This window comes from Lissotriton vulgaris, chromosome 10 (genome assembly GCF_964263255.1).
Source record: "Lissotriton vulgaris chromosome 10, aLisVul1.2, whole genome shotgun sequence".
Taxonomy (NCBI): Eukaryota; Metazoa; Chordata; class Amphibia; order Caudata; family Salamandridae; genus Lissotriton; species Lissotriton vulgaris.
Genome location: NC_141698.1, coordinates 446,806,225 through 446,825,847, shown reverse-complemented (window position 1 = coordinate 446,825,847; position 19,623 = coordinate 446,806,225). Strand labels below are relative to the sequence as shown.

General features: G+C 48.0%; 1 protein-coding gene across 2 annotated transcripts in view; it reads left to right on the top strand.

The window, feature by feature from the left end:
* LOC147685383 (uncharacterized) overlaps positions 1-19,623 on the top strand; it is a 102,325-nt gene that overhangs the window by 16,545 nt on the left and 66,157 nt on the right. For both annotated transcript variants that reach the window (XM_086941296.1, XM_086941297.1), the window contains exon 2: positions 13,392-14,621. In XM_086941296.1, the coding sequence (XP_086797422.1) occupies positions 13,592-14,621 (1,030 nt within the window). In that variant the 5' untranslated portion in view covers positions 13,392-13,591. The remainder of the gene's footprint in view (positions 1-13,391; positions 14,622-19,623) is intronic.

Below are 19,623 nucleotides of genomic sequence, written 5' to 3'. Positions count from 1 at the left end.
TTATCCCTCTCTGCCGCAACCCTCGTCCCGTCCGGCAATTGCACATTGGTAATATGCTCTTTGGCGGCACGCGCCCTCTGCCATCCTGCCACTAGTCTTCCCACCTTGTCCCTCCCTTCGAAATATCTCAGTTTCAACGCCAATAGGGATTTCTCCGCCTTATTAGTACGCAGGAGCCGGAGCTGCCCTCTAAGATTGGCCAGTAGCCTCCTCAACTTCAGGGAGGTATGGCCTTGATCCTGCGTTTCTGCTTTCTTTATATCCCCGCCAGTCTGTCCTCCAGCGACCGAGCCACGCGCACCCGTGCAATCGAAAGGGAGGTGATGTGACCCCGTATCGTAGACTTAAAGGCATCCCATACCACTGGAAAGGGTGTCTCTGGCAGATCATTACTAACAAAGTAAGAGTCGATGGCGTCCCAAATGCTTTCTACATCGGCTGCATCCCGGAGAATACCCGGCGGCAGGCGCCACCTCGTTTCCTGGGCAGGGCAAGCGGCCTGGTCCTGCAGGAGCAGCTCGACATGCGCGTGGTCAGAAAGCGAAATATCCGACATAGCGGCCCCAAGTATGTCCCGGGAGAGGGCGTGGGGAAATAAATAAATAGTCAATACGGGAGTACAAGCAATGTGCGCGAGAGTAGAATGAGTAGTCCATCTGATCTGGGGAATGGTAGCCCCATGCATCTAGCAACCCTAAGTCTGTTATCTGCATACGCAAGGCCGAGGACATGGCCACTGCTCCACTAGAGGAGTCATCGCTGCGATCCACATCCGAACTCCAGACTAAGTTGAAGTCCCCTCCCAGGATTAACCAGGGGTCTCCTTGCGGAACCTGCTCTCTCAGGATATCCCGGAGGTAGCGGTCTTGCATCTGATTAGGGCATATATATTACATAGGATGTAGCGGCGCCGTCCAACCTCCACACTCACCTTAAGAACGCGGCCATTCCCACTCCGAAAGGGTTTGGCCTCCCCCGCCTGATGCCAGCCCTGCACAATATTGCTACCCCAGCTGTCTTGGTGTCCGCTGCAGCCCAAAATTGGAGAGGGTACTTAGGATGTGCCATGCGCTTAGTATCCACCTGCAAAAGATGCATCTCCTGTAAGAATATGATGTCAGGGTGTTGCTGAAGGAGATAACGCCATGTTTGCCTCCGCTTGTTAGGGGAGTTGAGGCCCTTGACATTGACTGTTAAAATCTTCACAGGGCTAAGCAAAGTTGCCATCATGACAGGGTCCAATCAGGGGCCACCCACGCCCCCCCTCCCTCGCCAGCAGGGGCCTACAAACTAAAGATATGTCCCCCAGTACAAACCCATATCACACCGCAGCCACATGCCCCCCTGCCAAGCGTACTTAGAGGAAAGAGGAGAAAGAGGCAAAAAGACCAGTAAGAAACAAGGAGAGGTAGAAACGATCAAGAAGGCAAAAAGCGACCGAACAGGCCACAAATCCGTGTACAACAATGTCGGCCAACGGGGCCATACTACAAGAGCATTCAACCCGTTGAGTAAGTTGCAGCCACTCATCTGATCATGGAGTCGAGGGACGCAAGACGGGTTCCTCCCGATCCCCTTCTAGGGATCTAATGTGCGCAATAATATCTTGCTTGGCCTGGGAGGCCGATCGTTCATCCATAGGGGGTGTGCGACAATGGAGTTGGACAGTGGCCCAGGGCGGCTTGGCTGGTATCCTTTCCTGTCTTTGTGGGCAGGATGGGCTTGCTGGCGTCGACGTTGACAGATGAAGGAGTTGCGCCGCTTCCGTGTAGGTCCGCATCACTTTTCGCTTGGTTTCCCACTGGAAAATGAGAGTGAACGGATGCCCCCACTGTTAGGAGAAGCCCAGGGCTCGTAACTTCTCGGTCACAGGCCGGAAGGCTCGTCGCCTCTTCAAAGTGTTGGGCGCCCAGTCCTGGAATATCTGTATCCTGTGCCACTTGTAGCTAAGGTCCGGTTTGTCACGCGCGCTCTCCAGATGGCTTCCTTCTCTGTAAAAAAGTGGACCCGTGTCAAGATGTCTGGGATGAGTCCCGACCTCCCCGCGGGCCCGGAAACTCGGTGTGCTCGGTCATAAGCCGGCGGAGAGTCATTCTCATCACCCCACACCTCGTGAAGGAGCTGCACCACATACATTAGAATGTCCTTCCCCTCTTCTCCGATGGGAACCCCTCGGATACGGAGATTGTTCCAGCGGCTTCTATTCTCTAGGTCCTCCTGCTTCACCTGGAGCTCTATATTCTGCTCCTCCAAGACCACCAGACGCTGCCACAGCTGCTCCTGACCTTCAGTACGGGCATCCATCGTTTTCTCCAGTCCATCCACCCGGTCCCCCAAGTCCGTAACCTCCCTCCGAAGCTCCTTTACGCAGGTGTGGACCTCGGACCTTAGCGAGCCGATCTCCATCTTGAGCTCCGACATGAAAGAGGTCATGAACGCCTGGGTGACCGGCACTGAGTCCCCGGTAGCTTGGGACGATCCCTCAGTAGCAGTCGACGCCCCCGCCTTACCCCACATTGCCACAACAGTATTGTCCCTGGAGGCTGCAGCCGGGTCAGCCTTGCCCTCTTTGGATCTCGTCATCGCCAGCTCCGCAGTGTCCCAAAAGCCGTCAAAGAATGCAGCCACTGCACGCCCAGCGTAAGGTGTTTAGAGGGTCCTCTTCCCACTCTCCAACGTAGCAACTTTAGTTTGTGGGGGCCCAAGACCTTGGCCCCAGGTCAATATGTAAAGTGACGGCCCTCAGTTCCCTACTCGTCTAGTCGTCAGCACCTTGGTGTCGGGAGCCCCAAGCAGACCCGCCCCTCCACTTCCAAGGCCTGAGCCAGATGGCGGGGCCACCAACCAGGGGCACCAGCTTCAGGTGTTTGTCAGGGTGGCGTTTAAGACTGCGGGGTAAGACACAGCGGGCACTCTCAGTTCCCCGTTGACAGACAGGCAAGGGCCTCGGTAGGCTAAAGGGGCCTAGGCAATGCAATCAGTCACTCCTCTCCAGATCCAGCCCCGCAACTCCCCACATGGCACCCCCATAGCAGGGTGCAACCCCCCGGCCCTACAGAACACCCAAGAGACAGGGCGCAGGATGAGCAGCCGCAGCAACGCCAGGCCCCTCAATGTCTCCAGGTCAAGATGGGGGATACGCCGGCTTCTCCATCTCTCTTCTCGCCGGCACCCCCAGCAGCCGACCCCCCACACCACCTCTCTAATTGCCAAAATTGCAGACCAAAAGTCCACTCACCCACTGAGCAGCTAGGCCGCGTAGCGCAGGGGGCGAAGTGCAGCCAGGTGGGATGGCCAATAGCTCCAGGCCTAAAATGGTGACCAATGGCGCCGCCGGCCAGCACTCCCTCGCGTCGTTGGTGCATGTCCTTGCATTAAGTGCAGCTTTCCTGAATTCCCAAGCATTTGCAGAAGTAGGACAAGAAATAGTACTCCTAGAAAATATTTGTGAACTGCATTTTAGCAATCTGCAAATAGGCATGTGTAGATTTGCTCAAGTGTAAAAGTAAGTGTTTGCAAGTTCACTTTCCCTCCAACCACTTTTTTCCCCAACTCTGGAAGAAGGTTTACATCTGACATTGTCAGGAGTAAATTTCCAACATTTCTCAATATGGGGACAGATTCAAAAAGAGTTCTTAAAACATGCAGTTTAGCGGATTTGCACAGACTCAAAAGGGCATTCTAACCCTGGAACTATTGCTTACCACTTCCTCAGCCCCAATATGTAGATCTGCCGAAACGGGGTAACATAAGGGGATGGCAAGTATTCAAACACTACTATGGTATGAGCCCTGACATTATCAGAGAGGCTATATCGGAGCTCTTATATAACGAGATTGCTGCCATAATTTGACGCTGCACTACATGGCACCAAAGGTATAAGAGGATTTTGTCACCAGACAACTAGATTTATGAAGCAATCCGCCCCATGGTCAAGTAGATATTTGATTAAATTCCACACTGCTGCATAGTAATTTTTAATATGCTCTGTTATGAGAGACTTTATATTGTTTTGCAACTGTATTTTTGTACATGTTTGTAATTTTATCATGGTATACCTTGTGAAAATGAAATCTCTCCCTCCCTTCTCTCATACAAGAAGGCCAGTAGTCAGAGGTAACTGAGAAGATACCAAAGTTTTCCTACATTCGAGTGGGTGCACCAATTCACAGCACTAGGAAGGCCATAAGGAGACTGAACAACATACAAAGATCTAGAAAGCTATTAATACATATATGCCAAGGCTGTGTACGTAAAAAACAAAGAGAATAATCCGCAATTAGGTGGGGATGGCGATAACATTTCCAAGAACCATCAAGTGCAAACATCGGAAGAAGATTACTTGTAAGCCTTAGGTGGGAAAAGTCCAGACAGACAGAAAACGTGGCCACACCAGGTGGGCAAAGATATTAGCAAACAATGCTGGTTTGTGCACGCATGGAAATTTACAGAAAAAGACCAAAGCTCATAATACAAAAAATCGGCCAAATACTAAATGAAAAAAACTGATGTTCACAGTATTAAGCAAATATGTTTTTACAATCGACCTTTTGAACATTAGTTCAAACATTTCCATATTATTCAAACCTAAAGCATTAATATGTGTTATTTACAATCTTCACTGGAGTATATTTTTCATCTATCTCTCCTTTCTGCACCATAGCTGTATTGGTCTGATGTATGGATGTTGGGGTGGGGCAGCAAGCAGAAGCTAACATGCCACAACAAATGTGTAAGCTCTGTACACATAGACAACAAGCCAATATACTACTACCCAAAAAAAGTCAAAACCACCCATTACAGCTGCTATCATTAATAATTTCCAGTTGCGTTGGGTAAATATTCCCCAAAACCATTCTGACCAGGTCCATTCACCATTATCCTGATGAATTTCAGATGATAGCTTTTGCAACTTATGTATTGCTAACATTACATTAGGGGCAATATCAGGTATATAAACACGACATACTCCTCCTTTTTCAGCTAACATTATGTCTAAAACCATATAATGCTGTAAAGTCATCAGTCTAATGGCTTTTCTTTCCACTGTTATATTCGCTAATGCTCCTGCGGATTCATTTATTACAGCTTCCACTACCCTAGTCCGTCTTCTTCCTCCCAACTATTTATTCTAGAACCCCAAAATGGTATCAAACTCATCAAGGCATCCACAAACTGTTGGCTGAAATTATAAGTTTGGTCCATCTCCCTCTTACTCAGAAGGTGCAAGAAAAACTGGTGGCAAAATGAAAGCTACATAACATTGTCCTGACAACCCGGTGGGTAACCATACATGGAGGATTGAAAGTCGTGCTGCACCCTAACGGGACAACTGACAGCGAATGGTAATCTTAGAATTATACATTTTAAGTACCTGCATCAATTATGCTACACTTCAGTGCAACTCTGTAAGTTTGGGTTCCGAGAAAAAGCAGAATGTGTTAGATGCGGGGCACACAATGCAGATTTCATGCATCTGGCATGGGCTTGCCAGGAGGAACAGAAATATTGGGAGCAAGAGACACGCACTCTCACTAGTACAATGATCATGGAACTAGTGGAATGGACCCCACAAATATGTCTGCAAGGCTAATCAAAACCATACAGCCAACCAAATGCAAAATAGTAGCTATAGCTTTATTAGTGGCAAAAAGGAGGGTTTCTATTCACGGGGGCATACCGAAACATGAACATTGGGTACAGGATATGACGTAATGTCTTGATCAACCTAAATGTTACGCTGAAGAAGTGCCCCGAGCTCCACATCCTAGGGATGTGTGGGGCCCATTCACTGCATTTCTACTTGCCAAATCTACTGACTGATGTATACAGACATGCCGCCTAATGGAACAGAGATGTTGATTGCTGTAACGTCATTATAAATGGTAATTACGGATCGATATATTATAGCAATTATGTTGGGCTATGCCATGTAATTGAATAATGGCTATTTTGTTTTTGTCTTTGCTGTTTATATCTGAAAACATGTATAAAAAAAAGTAGGCTACGGGATGACATATGAAGCGCTTAGAAAAGCAGATTTTTCACATATTTACGGATTATCAATGAAGACCACCAGGTGCTTGTTTCCAGGGGATGTGACTTGAATCAAGCAGTATTTAGGTCGAGTTTACTCGAACCCATTACTGTCAATCCAAAAAATTCCTAAGAGGCGGATTCCAAACAGTTCATGAGAAAAGAATCACGTGACAAGCTCCTCATGCACGAGCTTGCACCGAGCCTTCCCCCTGCCAGCAGCATTTCTCCTGCACTCGGCCCACCCCCCTCCCTATCCATATGGTGCGCTCTGCCTCAGGCCAGCATCTCTCCTCCCATAATTATTCACTCTCGTCACCCTTCCTCCCAGTCCCCACAAGCAGGCAGCGCACGAGCTTGCACCGATCCTTCCCCCGATCCTTCCCCCTGCCTCGGACAAGACGGAAGTCCTCATCCTGGGATCTTCACCCTCTGCCTGGGACGACTCCTGGTGGCCCCCTGCCCTGAGCAGCGCACCCAAACTAACAGACCACGCACGCAACCTGGGCTTCATCCTGGACTCCTCCCTCTCCATGACCAGACAAGTCAACGCCGTCTCCTCATCGTGCTTCAACATCCTGCGCATGCTACGTAAGATCTTCTGGTGGATCCCCACCGATACCAGGAAGACGGTCACCCAGGCCCTCGTCACCAGCCGACTGGACTACGGCAACTCCCTCTACGCCGGAACCACCACCAAACTCCAGAAGAGACTCCAGCGGATTCAGAACGCCTCAGCACGACTCATCCTGGACATCCCCCGTCGCAGCCACATCTCCGGACACCTGAGAGATCTGCATTGGCTCCCGGTCAACAAGAGAATCCCCTTCCGTCTCCTCACCCACGCACACAAAGGCCTACACAACCAAGGCCCAGGATACCTCAACAGCCGTCTCAACTTCTACGCTCCCACATGCCAGCTTCGATCGACCGGCCACGCCCTTGCCGCCGTCCCCCGTATCCGAAGAGCCACCACAGGAGGAAGGTCCTTCTCCTACCTGGCCGCCAAGACTTGGAACTCCCTCCCGACCCACCTCCGCCTGACCCAGGACCACCTTGCCTTCAGGAAGCAGCTCAAGACCTGGCTGTTCGAGCAGTAGCGGACCCCCCTCCCCTAGCGCCTTGAGACCCTCCGGGTGAGTAGTGCGCTATATAAATGCTTTGATTGATTGATTGATTGCCAGCAGCATTTCTCCTGCACTCGGCCCACCCCCTCCCTCTCCATATGGTGCGCTCTGCCTCAGGCCAGCATCTCTCCTCCCATAATTATTCACTCTCGTCACCCTTCCTCCCAGTCCCCACAAGCAGGCAGCAGCTTCAAAGGGATCTGCTTCCCCCCGCCCATCAATCACCCTCCCACGCCAGCAGCTCTTCCCGCTCCGCCCCCTGCTGCATCAAAGGCTTTTTTTTTTGGATCCATTTCATGTGAAGCGCTGACGTCTTGTTTTTCTTCCACCTTCTGTAGCTGAGAGTTGAAATGTGAGCTGCTCTGCAGATCACTCTCCCATGTCTGCCCTTTGCCCCCTCCTTCACACAGCAGCTTGTCCATCAAAGATCAGTGAAACAAAATGAATCTCGCAGGCCCCAACCCCTGCTGCCGAGGCGCGCGCTTGTTTGTAATTGCCACTTATGATGAAAACTGGTCTAAAATGGTCCATATTTACCTGCACATAGTTACTGGTGCCTTAGTACAATTATTATGCGAATTATCCCACTGCCATGGTGAAACACAAACAGCAAACTGTTGCTGAAATGGCGAAAGCTGCTCAGAGGGGCGCCAAGACGATTTTGTACGAATGTAGGTAAGTAATTAAATCACCTAATAAAAAGTGCAACAGATACGGTTACAAAAGCTTCACAAAAATGATGTCATACTGCCCGGTGCTCAAACCTTAAACTGGCAACGGGTGTTTCTCCGCATCACGAAGATACAGTTAACGCACGCTGAAGCATTTCAGGTTGAAACTGATAGGGTTTTCCGGAGCGTGACCAGACATGCCATTTTCTAGAGCAATACGCCATCGTGTCCTCCAGGGAGACTTTGAAAATAAATGAATCCTGTCTAATTAAAAGCCTCTTCTGCCAATCTACATTACATTAAAAGGTCTTTTTTGTACAATTCACAGCAATGAACCGAGGCAAATGTCTTAGTTGAACTTGCATTATTGTAATGACATCCAACTTTCCAGACTTCATCCACTAAAGGCGACAGGTGCCTTGTGCACTGGTTTCCACTACAGACTTGTTTTAGAGATATTTTTTCAGACAAAAAAAAGAACACTTTTGGCGAAAGAACAATGAATCACTCCCTCCCGCCCGCCCGCCATTCTTTATGCCATAAATTCGTAATTATTCTGACAGCGTAATTTTTATACTTATCAGGCTCTTTTCTACATCCTTTCCCCACTCTGCCCAGTGAATAATCAAACCCATTGAAACGGGACTTTGCACCAGTCCTGGCAGTGAGGCCTCCGGAGTCTTTATCGTCTGGGCTTACGGATCCGGCAGACTGTCTTGCACAGCTCCCCGTGCACAAGTACGGCTGAATAAAGGTTTCGGGTTGTTGTGGCTCCACTTTCAGCCAAAAGGACTTTTTTCATTCTAAAATGGCAATCTGATTATCGACCGCTTGTTCGGTCTCCAGCAACGCGCACTATAACTAATGCTCCACTCTAAGATATAACGGTAAAACTCCCATTGAACTAATGCACGCAGCTGTTTAGGTGTGGTGGGGAACCTCGCAGCTCAACCGCATGTAAAGTTCCTCAAATGTGGTATCTGCGCTGCTTTGTACTGAAGAATTATAAATCTGCCCAACTATTGCTTCTGCATGTTTCACATTATCCTATCCCCTTTAATGCTGTTTCTCTGAACATACGGATCTAACTGCACAATGTACGCGGCTACATACTTTAAAGGTCCTGGCACGAGAAATAATATAATATATTATATATTTTTTTTTTTATATTACAGGATAAAAGCCCCTGACATAAGAAATAATTTAAATTATTTTTATATTGCAAGGTACTGAGATAAAGTGTAACTGCACAAGGTACGCAGGTACTGATGTTAAAGGCCCTGATATAAGATATATTATAATTTACTAAACCGGACATGGTCGAGAGATAGTCAGATTACGGTACATCGTACAAGGTACACGGCCAATGACATTGAAGGTATTGGCACAAAGAACTTGCATTATGGGTGACTGCTCAAGTAACACGGTACTGAGATTAAGGGTCCTGGCAGAAGATATTTTTTATAATGTATTATATTTATTTTCATTATTTTTCTTTTCCTGGCACTGGCATTATGGGTAATTGCACTAGGTAAACAGGTACTAACGTTAGGGTCGTGGCATACTCCCTGGCAATAACTTTAGCTGTACATGGTACAGGGATAGTCGCATTAGGGTGCTGGCATAAGGTACTGGCACTGGGGTACTGAACAAAGTGGGTAGTGGCACTTCAGGGTCCGGGCATAAAGTACGGGCATTGATGAAATTTGCAGAGGGTACACGGACACTAGCATTAGGGTCCTGGAAAAATGCATTTGATTGTTCATTACATTTCTTTTCCTAGTTTCATTTTTACAGCACTGGCATTAAGACTGATAGCACGGGAACATGGGCACTACGAGCAAAGGTCCTGGCACAAGGGACTCACACAAGGGGTACAGGTACGACGCATCCTTGCATTTGGGGTAATGACGTTACGTACGTGTGTATCGGCTTTAAGGACAATGACGAAAGGTGCAAGAGCACTGATCCCAAAGGTACTGTCACCAGGTGCATGCGAACTAGCGTTAATTAGGATCGCAAAGGGCAAGTGTGGGTACTGGCAGTAATGGGCACATGCATTAATAATGATGGCAAAGGGCAAGTTGGTATTGGTAGTGACGGCGCTACCACTGGGTACATGGGCACATGCATTAATAATGATGGTATCGGCAAGTGGGTACTGCAGTGCTGCCAGCAATACATGGCACCCGCAATCCCTGAAGCACTCACAAATGTCATGTGCATACAGTTGTGGCTCCGGCCAGACAGCGCCAATGTTCATCAGATACATAGGCTGTCTTATTTTTAAGGTTTTTGTTGTTTTGTTTAACCGCATGATACACGAGGACAAAGAGATGTTACATGCAGCCCCTTGTAGCTATTTTATAGACTGACGCCTGTACTTTCTGGCACTTTTTTTTTTTTAAATCGCGCAATGATAGTTTTGCAGCAGCCTGCATTTGATGGTGGATACAACATTTTACAAGAGTAGCAAATCCTTGTTCTCGAAAAGGTGCGGAACAGGTGCCCTTTTTTGATGGCTTCAGTTGTGTGGTGTGGTGTGGTTGGTTGTGTGTAGAAATCTTGCTGCTGCGAGTGGACCCTTTTCCTGATGTTCACTTCTTTAATGCAGTTTCCTCCCTGGCCCCTGACATAACATGTCCTCCCTCCGCCTCTCGAACGGCGCAAGTGAAACAGCTCAAGAACTGGTCCGAGTCACTGGGCGTCTGTGATACATGGCGCACATGGCACCCCCACACCATGCAACTCACACACACCTCTGCGGCCCACCATACACAGGCGTGCATAGATGCGTTCTTTGTCCCCGCAACTGAATGCTCCGAGATTATAGACGTTCGCATCCTGCCTAGAGGTATTTCCGACCACTCTCCAGTGTCCCTTAGCACGAGGGCTCCCCCCCACTTTGGCCGCCAAACATGGAGAATGAACGCATGGTTCCTCCAAGACAAGGAATCAAAAAGGTGGTGGAGACGGAAATCAAGCACTACTTCCTTACCTACGAAGGCTCAGTAGCCTCTCCGGGTACCCTATGGGAAGTAGGAAAGGCAACCATCTGGGGTGTTGCGAAGGAACAGCTCAGGAACCAGAGTCAGGCACAATTGCGAGAAATCTCTTAGAGGGAGGCTCAGGCGCTTCACTTGGAACAACTACTATCTCTGTCTGATGACGCCGCCCAGGCCCGACAGCTTGCTCACCTTCGGGAAGAAATTAGACAATTATCCCTGGACGCTGCTAAGCTCCTATGAAGGTCGTCTGTAGCGAGAATCTGTGGCTGGAGAGACAAAAATGGTACGATCTTGCACAGGCTACCTACGTACCTCAGGGCGAACCGCATTTTCCCAGAGGTGGTAGACGAGGCTGGAATGGTGCACCGCGCCCCTGTGGCGATGGCCAACACCTTTGCCACCTACTATTGGTGTTTGTACGCAGCGCATAGCTCTGAACTATCACTCCCTGATCTCCTTGAGCGAGGTGGGATACAGCTCCCTCGGCTGGAGATAACCGCCCAGAAGGATTTGGAACGCCCATTTCTCGGAAGGAGATCGAAGAAGTGATCTCCCTTACCTCCTCGGGCAAGACCCCGGGCCCCGACGGCCTACCCCAGAAATATTACGCGACATATCGCAAAATTCTAGTTCCCCGTCTGGCTGACCTATTTCAGGAAGCGGTGGAGAGAGGTTCCTTTCCGCCAGAGACGGATATCGTCACCATCATGGTCCTCCCGAAATCCCAGTCTCCCTCCCGTCAATGCATGGATTATTGTCCCATCTCCCTCCTCAATATGGAAGTTAAGCTGTATGCCGCCATTTTGGCTCAGCGCTTGAAGCCCTACTTAACCTTCCTGGTCCATCCAGACCAATGTGGCTTCATGCCTCAACGTGGGACACGTCACTGCCTCCCGAGGCTTCAGCTGGCTCTAGCCCTCCGGCACTTGCTTACCCCATACTTGGCTCTCCTGTCCATAGATTTTGAAAAGGCATTAGATTCGGTGGACTGGACATATTTGCAGGACGTGCTGGCCGAGATGGGGTTTGGGCCTCAATTTAGGGCTCTGGTTCATGTCCTTTACGCCCACCCCCGAGCGCATGTGTTGTTCCATGGGGTACTGTCAGATGCCTTCCCCATTAGCAGGGGCACTAGACAGGGATGTCCCCTCTCGCCCTTGCTATTCGCTCTGGCGATGGAGCCCTTGGCTTCCCTGGTGCGGGCTGAGGACCGAATTCCTGGCTGGGTGAGGCCCAATGCGGAAATGGACAAGATCGCACTCTATGTGGATGATGTCCTGATTTTCCTGGCTGAACCAGCCTCCTCAGGGCCATAATGCCTCCAGATCTTCCAGTCCTTCGGGCAGGCCTCTGGGCTTTGACTGAACCCCGGGAAATCAGTTTCGGTTCCACTGCACCTCTACGATTGGCAATCCACCATACTGCTTTGGCGACAATCCTTTAAATACTTAGGGGTATGGATCACCCTTCTTCCTGAATTGGGCTGGTCCCTCAATGTCGCCCCATTGGTTAGAAAGGCTAAGGAGGATCTCCATAAATGGAAGATGCTACCCCTTAACCCTCTGGGGAGGGTTGCTCTGTTTAAAATGATGATCCTCCCCAGATGTCTTTACATCCTTCAAAATAACCCCTTCTGCTTTCCCAGGACCTGGACAGTCTAGCTAACAAGTTTGTCTGGACTGGGGGGGAGCGCACGCCTGGCTCTGTCTGCATGCTGGATCCCCTCCTTCGACGGCTGTGATTGTGGCCAAGCGTGACATAGCAGCGGCATGGAAATGTCCTGACAGGCCTGACCTTGGGAGGTGGCGAAGGGGGGTGGACTGGTGCGCGACCCAGGAGAAAGCCCTTTACGTGGCGAGAGGGTGCCCCAAAAAATACCAAAGGATGTGGGGGAAGTGGTTGGGTACTGTGGAGGGTTTGGAATGATTTGGTTCACTACTTTTGCCTGTGTATGTTTTTATGGGGTACGAAATCGTGGGATGCTTTAATTACAAGATCTATTGTCTTCCGTGCTTATGCTGATCTGTTCTATGCATTGTAAAACAATAAATTTGATTATCAAAAAAACATTATACTACTTAGCAACCTTTCCCATAGGCCCGTACCTCCCTGTAACTAAGCCCACATGACAAGACATGAGGCGAACGCTGACGCAAAAGAGATTGTGTACAATAAGTCATGACGATTTTGCACTGTTAAAGATGGATTTCTAACTGGAAAGATCTTCTAGTGACGCTTATGATCCCCAAAAGGTTTAGTGATCTCAAATCTGCACTTAACTATAATGACTTCATAGGGCCATCTACGTCTTCCTACGATTCCTTATATCCTTTTCCTACAAATGGAGATATTATATACGTGTTTGCAAGGGGATGGGGATAAATGCGAGAAACGTGTACCCTGTTGTAAAATGGCTGTTTATTATAGTACCTTTAATTGTGAACTAAGTTGGTGCTTATGCCTCTCAGAAGGAGGGGGTGTATGCCGAGAGGGTAACTCAATGCTTTGTGTATTTCAATGCTGATGGTATTTACTTTTATCTTCATCAGGGTTCCTCTGAGAGAAGAAGCACACCTTCCTGCAGATCACAATGACACATAGATGTAGGAGGCACTGCTCCTTGCTGCTGAGGCAGAACCTACTTTAAGCTTGGATTTGAGAGGCTCGGGAAACGTAGAGGTGCATGAGTAAGACAGTAACAGAACCTATTGTCTTTTCTGTCAAACATTAAAGGTGTGCTGAAGTTGCAATGGGTCGTCTTGATGAGCATGCCAAAAAACGTATTGTGGAGCTGCGCAAGGCTGGCTTGAGCTTTCGCAAGATCAAAAAAGTCTTAGAACTTGACAACATCCGTGTGACCCCACAAGCGGTCTATTTATTCTTAAAACGTAAGAATGTGGAACCAGAACAGCCTGGGAGTACTACTGACCCCCAACAGGGGAGAGGCAGTAGGAACCCGTGGGAGGACGAGCAGCTCTGGAACCTGCTGAATGACGGTGGGTCAGAGCAGAGCAAGCGGAAGGACCTTGCGGCCTCCACAGCTGCAGGGCAACAAGGCCTTGGAAGGCAGCAGAGCCCAGACATCCAGCAGGGGCAGGGACTGGTACGGCAACATGGACCTGAAGGTCAGCAGGTCCTCATGCGTCAGCAAGGTACAGACAATCCGCAGGGCCTTGGAAGACAGCATGTCTCTGAAGGGCAGCAGGTTCCCGGGCGTCAGCTTGTCTGTGAAGGACAGCAGGGTCTTGGAAGACAACATGTCTCTGAAGTGCAGCAGGGGCTTGGTCGACAGGTTCCTGAAGCCCAGCAGTGTGTTGGGTGGCATCAAAGTCACGAAGGACAGCAAACAGCTGGAAAAAAGCAAAGCATTGATGGACAACAAAGTATAGGAAGACAGCAAGGACCTAATGCGTATCAGGGCATCGCACGACAGCCAAGCTTTGATGGGCAACTGGGGACTGGACGGCAGCAAGGGAGTGATGGACTACACAGTGTTGCTCGTCAGCATGGCTCTGATGGTCACCAGAGCATCAGTAGGCCACAATGTAATGATGCACAGCAGGGCCTTTTACGTCAACAAGGCACTGAAGGGCAACAGGGCTCCCGGCCCACCACTCTGCCATCTGGAGGAGCAGTGAACCACGAAATGTCTGACAATAAGGATGACATCAAAATTGTCAGCGTGACTTCCCTTTGCGAGAATGGACAGCAGTTTGGAAAAGCCTCCGCTCCTATGGCACCTGGCCCAGGGATCCAGCTGCAGCCTCACCCAAAGAAAAGTAAGACCCAAGCTTACTGGTTTCTTGTTTTACCTGTAAATACGTTATATGGAGTGTTTTCTCTGTTTAGGATTTTCAGGACGATTGTTGAGATAATGTCCACATTACATCCATCCCACTCAAACCACTCTGTGTTGAATAAGGATTATGTTATTTACATGGGAAGAATCTATTTGTAGTGTGTAGTGCTGCAGATTCACATGCTATGCATACTCCTGCCATCTAGTGTTGGGCCTGAACTTTGGAAGTTGTTTTTCTCGAGGAAGCTTTATGATCTGCGTTGTGTGTCGATTCTCCTCCCCCTCGAGGCTTTGCGCATGTCGAAGCCTTTGTTCCTCGGAAAGTTTTGTTTTTGCCATGAAAGGAGTGAGGAGATACTCTGCTTATTAAGCGTTCTGTGTTAGACATTCTGCTTAGTCACCATCTAATAACTACCGGGGAGACTGGAGGTTGGATGTGAAGCTGTAGCACTACACGCTACGAATAGAGGGTAAATCACATAATCCATTCGTAGCATGTTTTGGTTGCAGATACACACGCTAAGCATAGACTGTAAAGCAGTACCTCTCCATGTGGTGCCTATAGGCATGAGATGTGTAGTTGTTTCAAATTATGTTTGAAGGACTGTCTTTCCAACTAGAGCGTGTTGTCTTGATTGAACATCCATACAATAATGTTTTGTATAAGTGTGTGCGTTTATCCATGTTGCTGCTTGTAAAGAAGTTCAAGTGTATCTTGAAAGGTAAAATAAGTATTTATTGTAGAATAGGATCCCATCCACAGGATAGCTGTCACCAGTAGAAAGGTCCAAGCTTAACTGCCCACATACTCTAAACCAAACAATGCCAGAACCTATACAGAGCATTCTAATGCATGTGGCAACCTGGCAACAAGCAGCAGTAGCAGGATGCCACACAGCTTTGCAAATATCTAGAGGGATATTTCTTTGAAAAAAACACATTTGCTCCTGTTGCAATGTTGGGTTAGTACGTAAATGCACTTTGTCTGTGAAGACTTGAAAATAAGGCTCTTCAATTGTGAGAGCATGTATTTCTCTGACCTTTCTTGAGGATGTTATTGCTACTAGGAAAGCTACTTTCCATGTTAAGAATTGAATTTTACAATTCTGTACTAGCTCAAATGGTGGTCCCATAATCTCTGTTAGGACAATGTTTAAATTCCATGCTGGTACTGGTGGTGTACGTGGTGAAATGATCCTTTTGAATACTTCCATGAAGGCTTCAATTACAGGAATAGAGAAAAGTGATTGGTGTTTCCTATTTTGTAAATATGCTGTAATAGCTGCTCGGCGTAGTCGAATCGAAGTGTACGCTAAGTGTGACTTTCGTAAATGTAAAAGATAGCATATTAGTTGCTGTTCTGTTGGAGAAGAAGGGTTATTGTGGTGTAAATTACAGTAACTTACAAAACATTTCCATTTAGCTGCATAGCATGCTCTTGTTATAGATCTTCTTGCTTCTTTCAATGTAGTCATACATTCTTCAGGTAGACTGAGTTATCCAAAGACTACGAACACCGGAGCCAGATTACAAGATTAAGCTGTTGAGGGTTAGGATGTCTCACCCTGCTATTGCTGTGTGTTAGAAGATTTGGCAGGAGGCGGTACGCAGCTAGGGAGAGAAAAGGGTTGGAAAACTGGTTGGCGGGCAGGCTACAGATCCCTTTAAACCCTTTCTCTGAGGGATATAGATATTGTGTTGGTTTCTTTAGGTTTTTTTTCTAATCACTACCTCTTCACAACCCATTCAATCGGGCCCTTTACTGGGGTGTGGTGGAATCATCTTACACCAGACATGAAACAACTATACTTACTACTCCTTTTGTTTTCTTTTGATGTTCCACTTCCGTGAGGCACCTCTCGGGAATCCATCATGCATGCTACGGCACCTATAAGAAAACTGAAAGAAGACCTACCTGCATTAAGGACCATTTTGTTTCTAATCAAAAGAACCCATTGGTGGTAGAAAGTTGAGAGACTTTGTTTTAATAAAAACCCCATTATTACACCCATACGGCCTCCTTGCTTCTGTTTCCACCCATCCCTCCGACAGGTGGTGTCAAAAGTGGGTTTGGGGGAATTGGAGGCTGTTATACACAAAATGGCGAAAGGACAAGAAAGGCTGCAAAAGATCACGGGAAGGTTCCTGGAGGTAGCAGAAGCGGAACGAGAAAACCTTCACAAAACCCTCATGGAACAGGGACAAACAAAAGGAACTGTGATAGAGAAATTAGCGGAGGCCCTCTGGCAACCATGAGGTCTTACCACCACAACCTCAGTGGTAATCCAGAAGTATGTCTCAGGATAGGACCCAGACTTTTTTCTCTCTAATTTTGAGAGAATGGCAAGGGCTGCCATGTGGCCAGAAGATAAGTGGGGACAGTATCTGGGCCCACTTTTTGCTGGAGATCTCCATTCGGCATATCAGGCAGCCAATCCCCTTGGAATTACCCCGTATCCAGATATAAAAAGGTGCATCCTGGAACGTATGGGTATAGACAAGGAAACATACTGATTCAAAATGCGAAAAATCAGAGAGTGACCACAAGAGAACCCCAAAGCTCTCCGTTTCCGGATAAGGGATGTGGCAGACAGATGGCTTAAGCCTGAAACGTCCACCAAAGATGATATCCTAGAGAAAATTTGCCTAGAGCAATTCCTTACGTCCTTAAATCCTCCAATAGAACACTGGGGCCGTCAGCATGCAGATCTCACAGTAGAGATAGCCTCTGCCTTTTTTAGAGCCCAGGATTTACAAAAAGGCAGAGAAGAGATCTCATGGAAACAACCCGGAGGAACACCTTCGAAAACAACCAAGACCCTTCACACTCACCTAAAGCCGGACGCCATAACCCTGCCCCCTGGAACCATACCTACACCTCCCGAAGTCCAAACTCACTGTTCCACAAAGTTTTCATTGCTGAGATTTTTGGCATATTGCTCGTTTCTGTCCACAGAAGGAGGGACCCATGGAGGTAGGATACACCCAAGCCCTCTATTGCTCCCCAAATGACGACGCCCTCCCTTTCCACTGAAGGGTTAGAGTTAACGAGGAACCAAGAGAAGCCCTACTTCATACGAGGTGCCTACAAAGCGTTATGAGGCCCCAAGCCATTCCTGGATGCGTTCCGCCCACAACTGGAGCTGTCAACATACAATGCGTTCATGGTGACAGCAAGACATACCCCATAGCAGAAATATCCATTCAGCATCAACCCGCCACCCCAGTGTCCCTTTGCTTGTGGACCTGATTACTACATTACCTGAACCAGTAGTCCTAGGAAACTACTACCCCCTTATACGCAACCTGCTTGATGAAACATGCGGAGAAGGAGCCGAATGTAGAGAGACGGCTCCTTTGTTCTCAAGTACAGGGTCCGGACTGGAACATAGGGAAGGACTGAAAGAGCAGGAAACAGAGTAAAAGAGAAAAGAAGAGTTGGACTCCACTTGTTTCAACAAATAAGGAACACAAAGTATGGGACCACAATAGCAGCTCTCCAAGAGGCATGGAAACAGGCTACTGAACAAGACCTTCACCAAGTAGTTCCCCAATTTTTTATACAAAAGGGGTTGTTGATTCGGAAGGGAGGGCAGTCCATGCCCATCGAGCTACTGGTACCACTACCTTTCAGGGAAAAGGTTCAATTCCTAGCCAACAGCCATCTTTTAGAGGGACATTTTGGAGCAGAAAATACTGAGAAGGCCTTTTTAGACAGGTTTTATTGGCCAGGGATATATCATCAAGTACAAAAGTACTGCAGAGAGTGCACGATCTGCCAGAAGAACATCAGATACATTCCCCCCCCCCGTATTCCCTTAAGACCCCTAGCAATAATTGACAAACCTTTCACCAGAGTAGGGATGGATAGACTTGGTCCCTTCCTCCCCTCTCGTAGCTGATATTGCTATGTGTTAGTCCTAGTGGACTATTCTACCTGATTCCCAGAAGCAGTGGCCCTTAGACACCCTAAAATGGCTCAAGTAGCTAAAGCCATGATTAACTTTTTTTTCAGAGTAGGCTTCCTGAATGAAATCATCACCGATCAGGGAACTCACTTTACGTCAAATTTAATGCAGCAGGTTTGTCAACAACTTAAAATTAAACAAATTTGCACATCAGCGTATCACCCCCAAACCAATGGTTTGGTGGAACGGTACAATGCCACCCTAAAGACCACTCTAAAAAATTGTTGGATCTAAAGCACAGAAGTGGGAAGTCATGCTTCCCTTGGCTTTGTTTGCCATTCGTTGTGGGCAACAAAAGAGTTTGGGGTATTTTGGGGTATTCTCCCTTCGAGTTACCATATGGGAGACAGCCCTGCACCCTATTGGATATGGCCAATGAAGAATGGGAGGGAGAAAGCCACCTCAAAACCCCTCTTAGATTAAGTCTCCAGTTTAAAAACCCAACTAAATCAGGTGAGGGCTATTGTAAGAGACAATATGGAACAAGCTCAAATAACTCAGAAATCCCAATGTGATAAAACAGCAAAAGAGCGAACCCTAAAGGTAGGAGACATGGCTCTTTCTGAGACCCACCTCGGGGCATATTCTATTAAGTCAGTGGCAAGGCCCATACTAGGTTATAGAGATGGTAACACCCGTAACTTACAAACCCGAGATGGGTCCACCCAGGAAAAACACTAACATTTTCCCTATCAACCTACTAAAATAAATGTGAAGGACCCCTTCCTCTTTTGGTAGGGACCAAGGCCCTGTCACTCGCAGAACAGAGTATCGATGCCGAATTACCTGAGTTCCAGAAACAAGAATTGAGGGACACCTTACACCCAGTCCAGGAAGTGTTTTCCCTAGTTCCAGGCTGAACCACACTCATCAAACACGAGATACATACCCTACCAGGGAAGAAATTCAGGTTGTGCCCCTATTGTATTGCCAAAGCAAGAAGGGAGGCGAAAGATAAAGCAGTCAATCAAATGCTGAAACTCGGGGTCATAGAACAAAAACGAATGGAGCTCT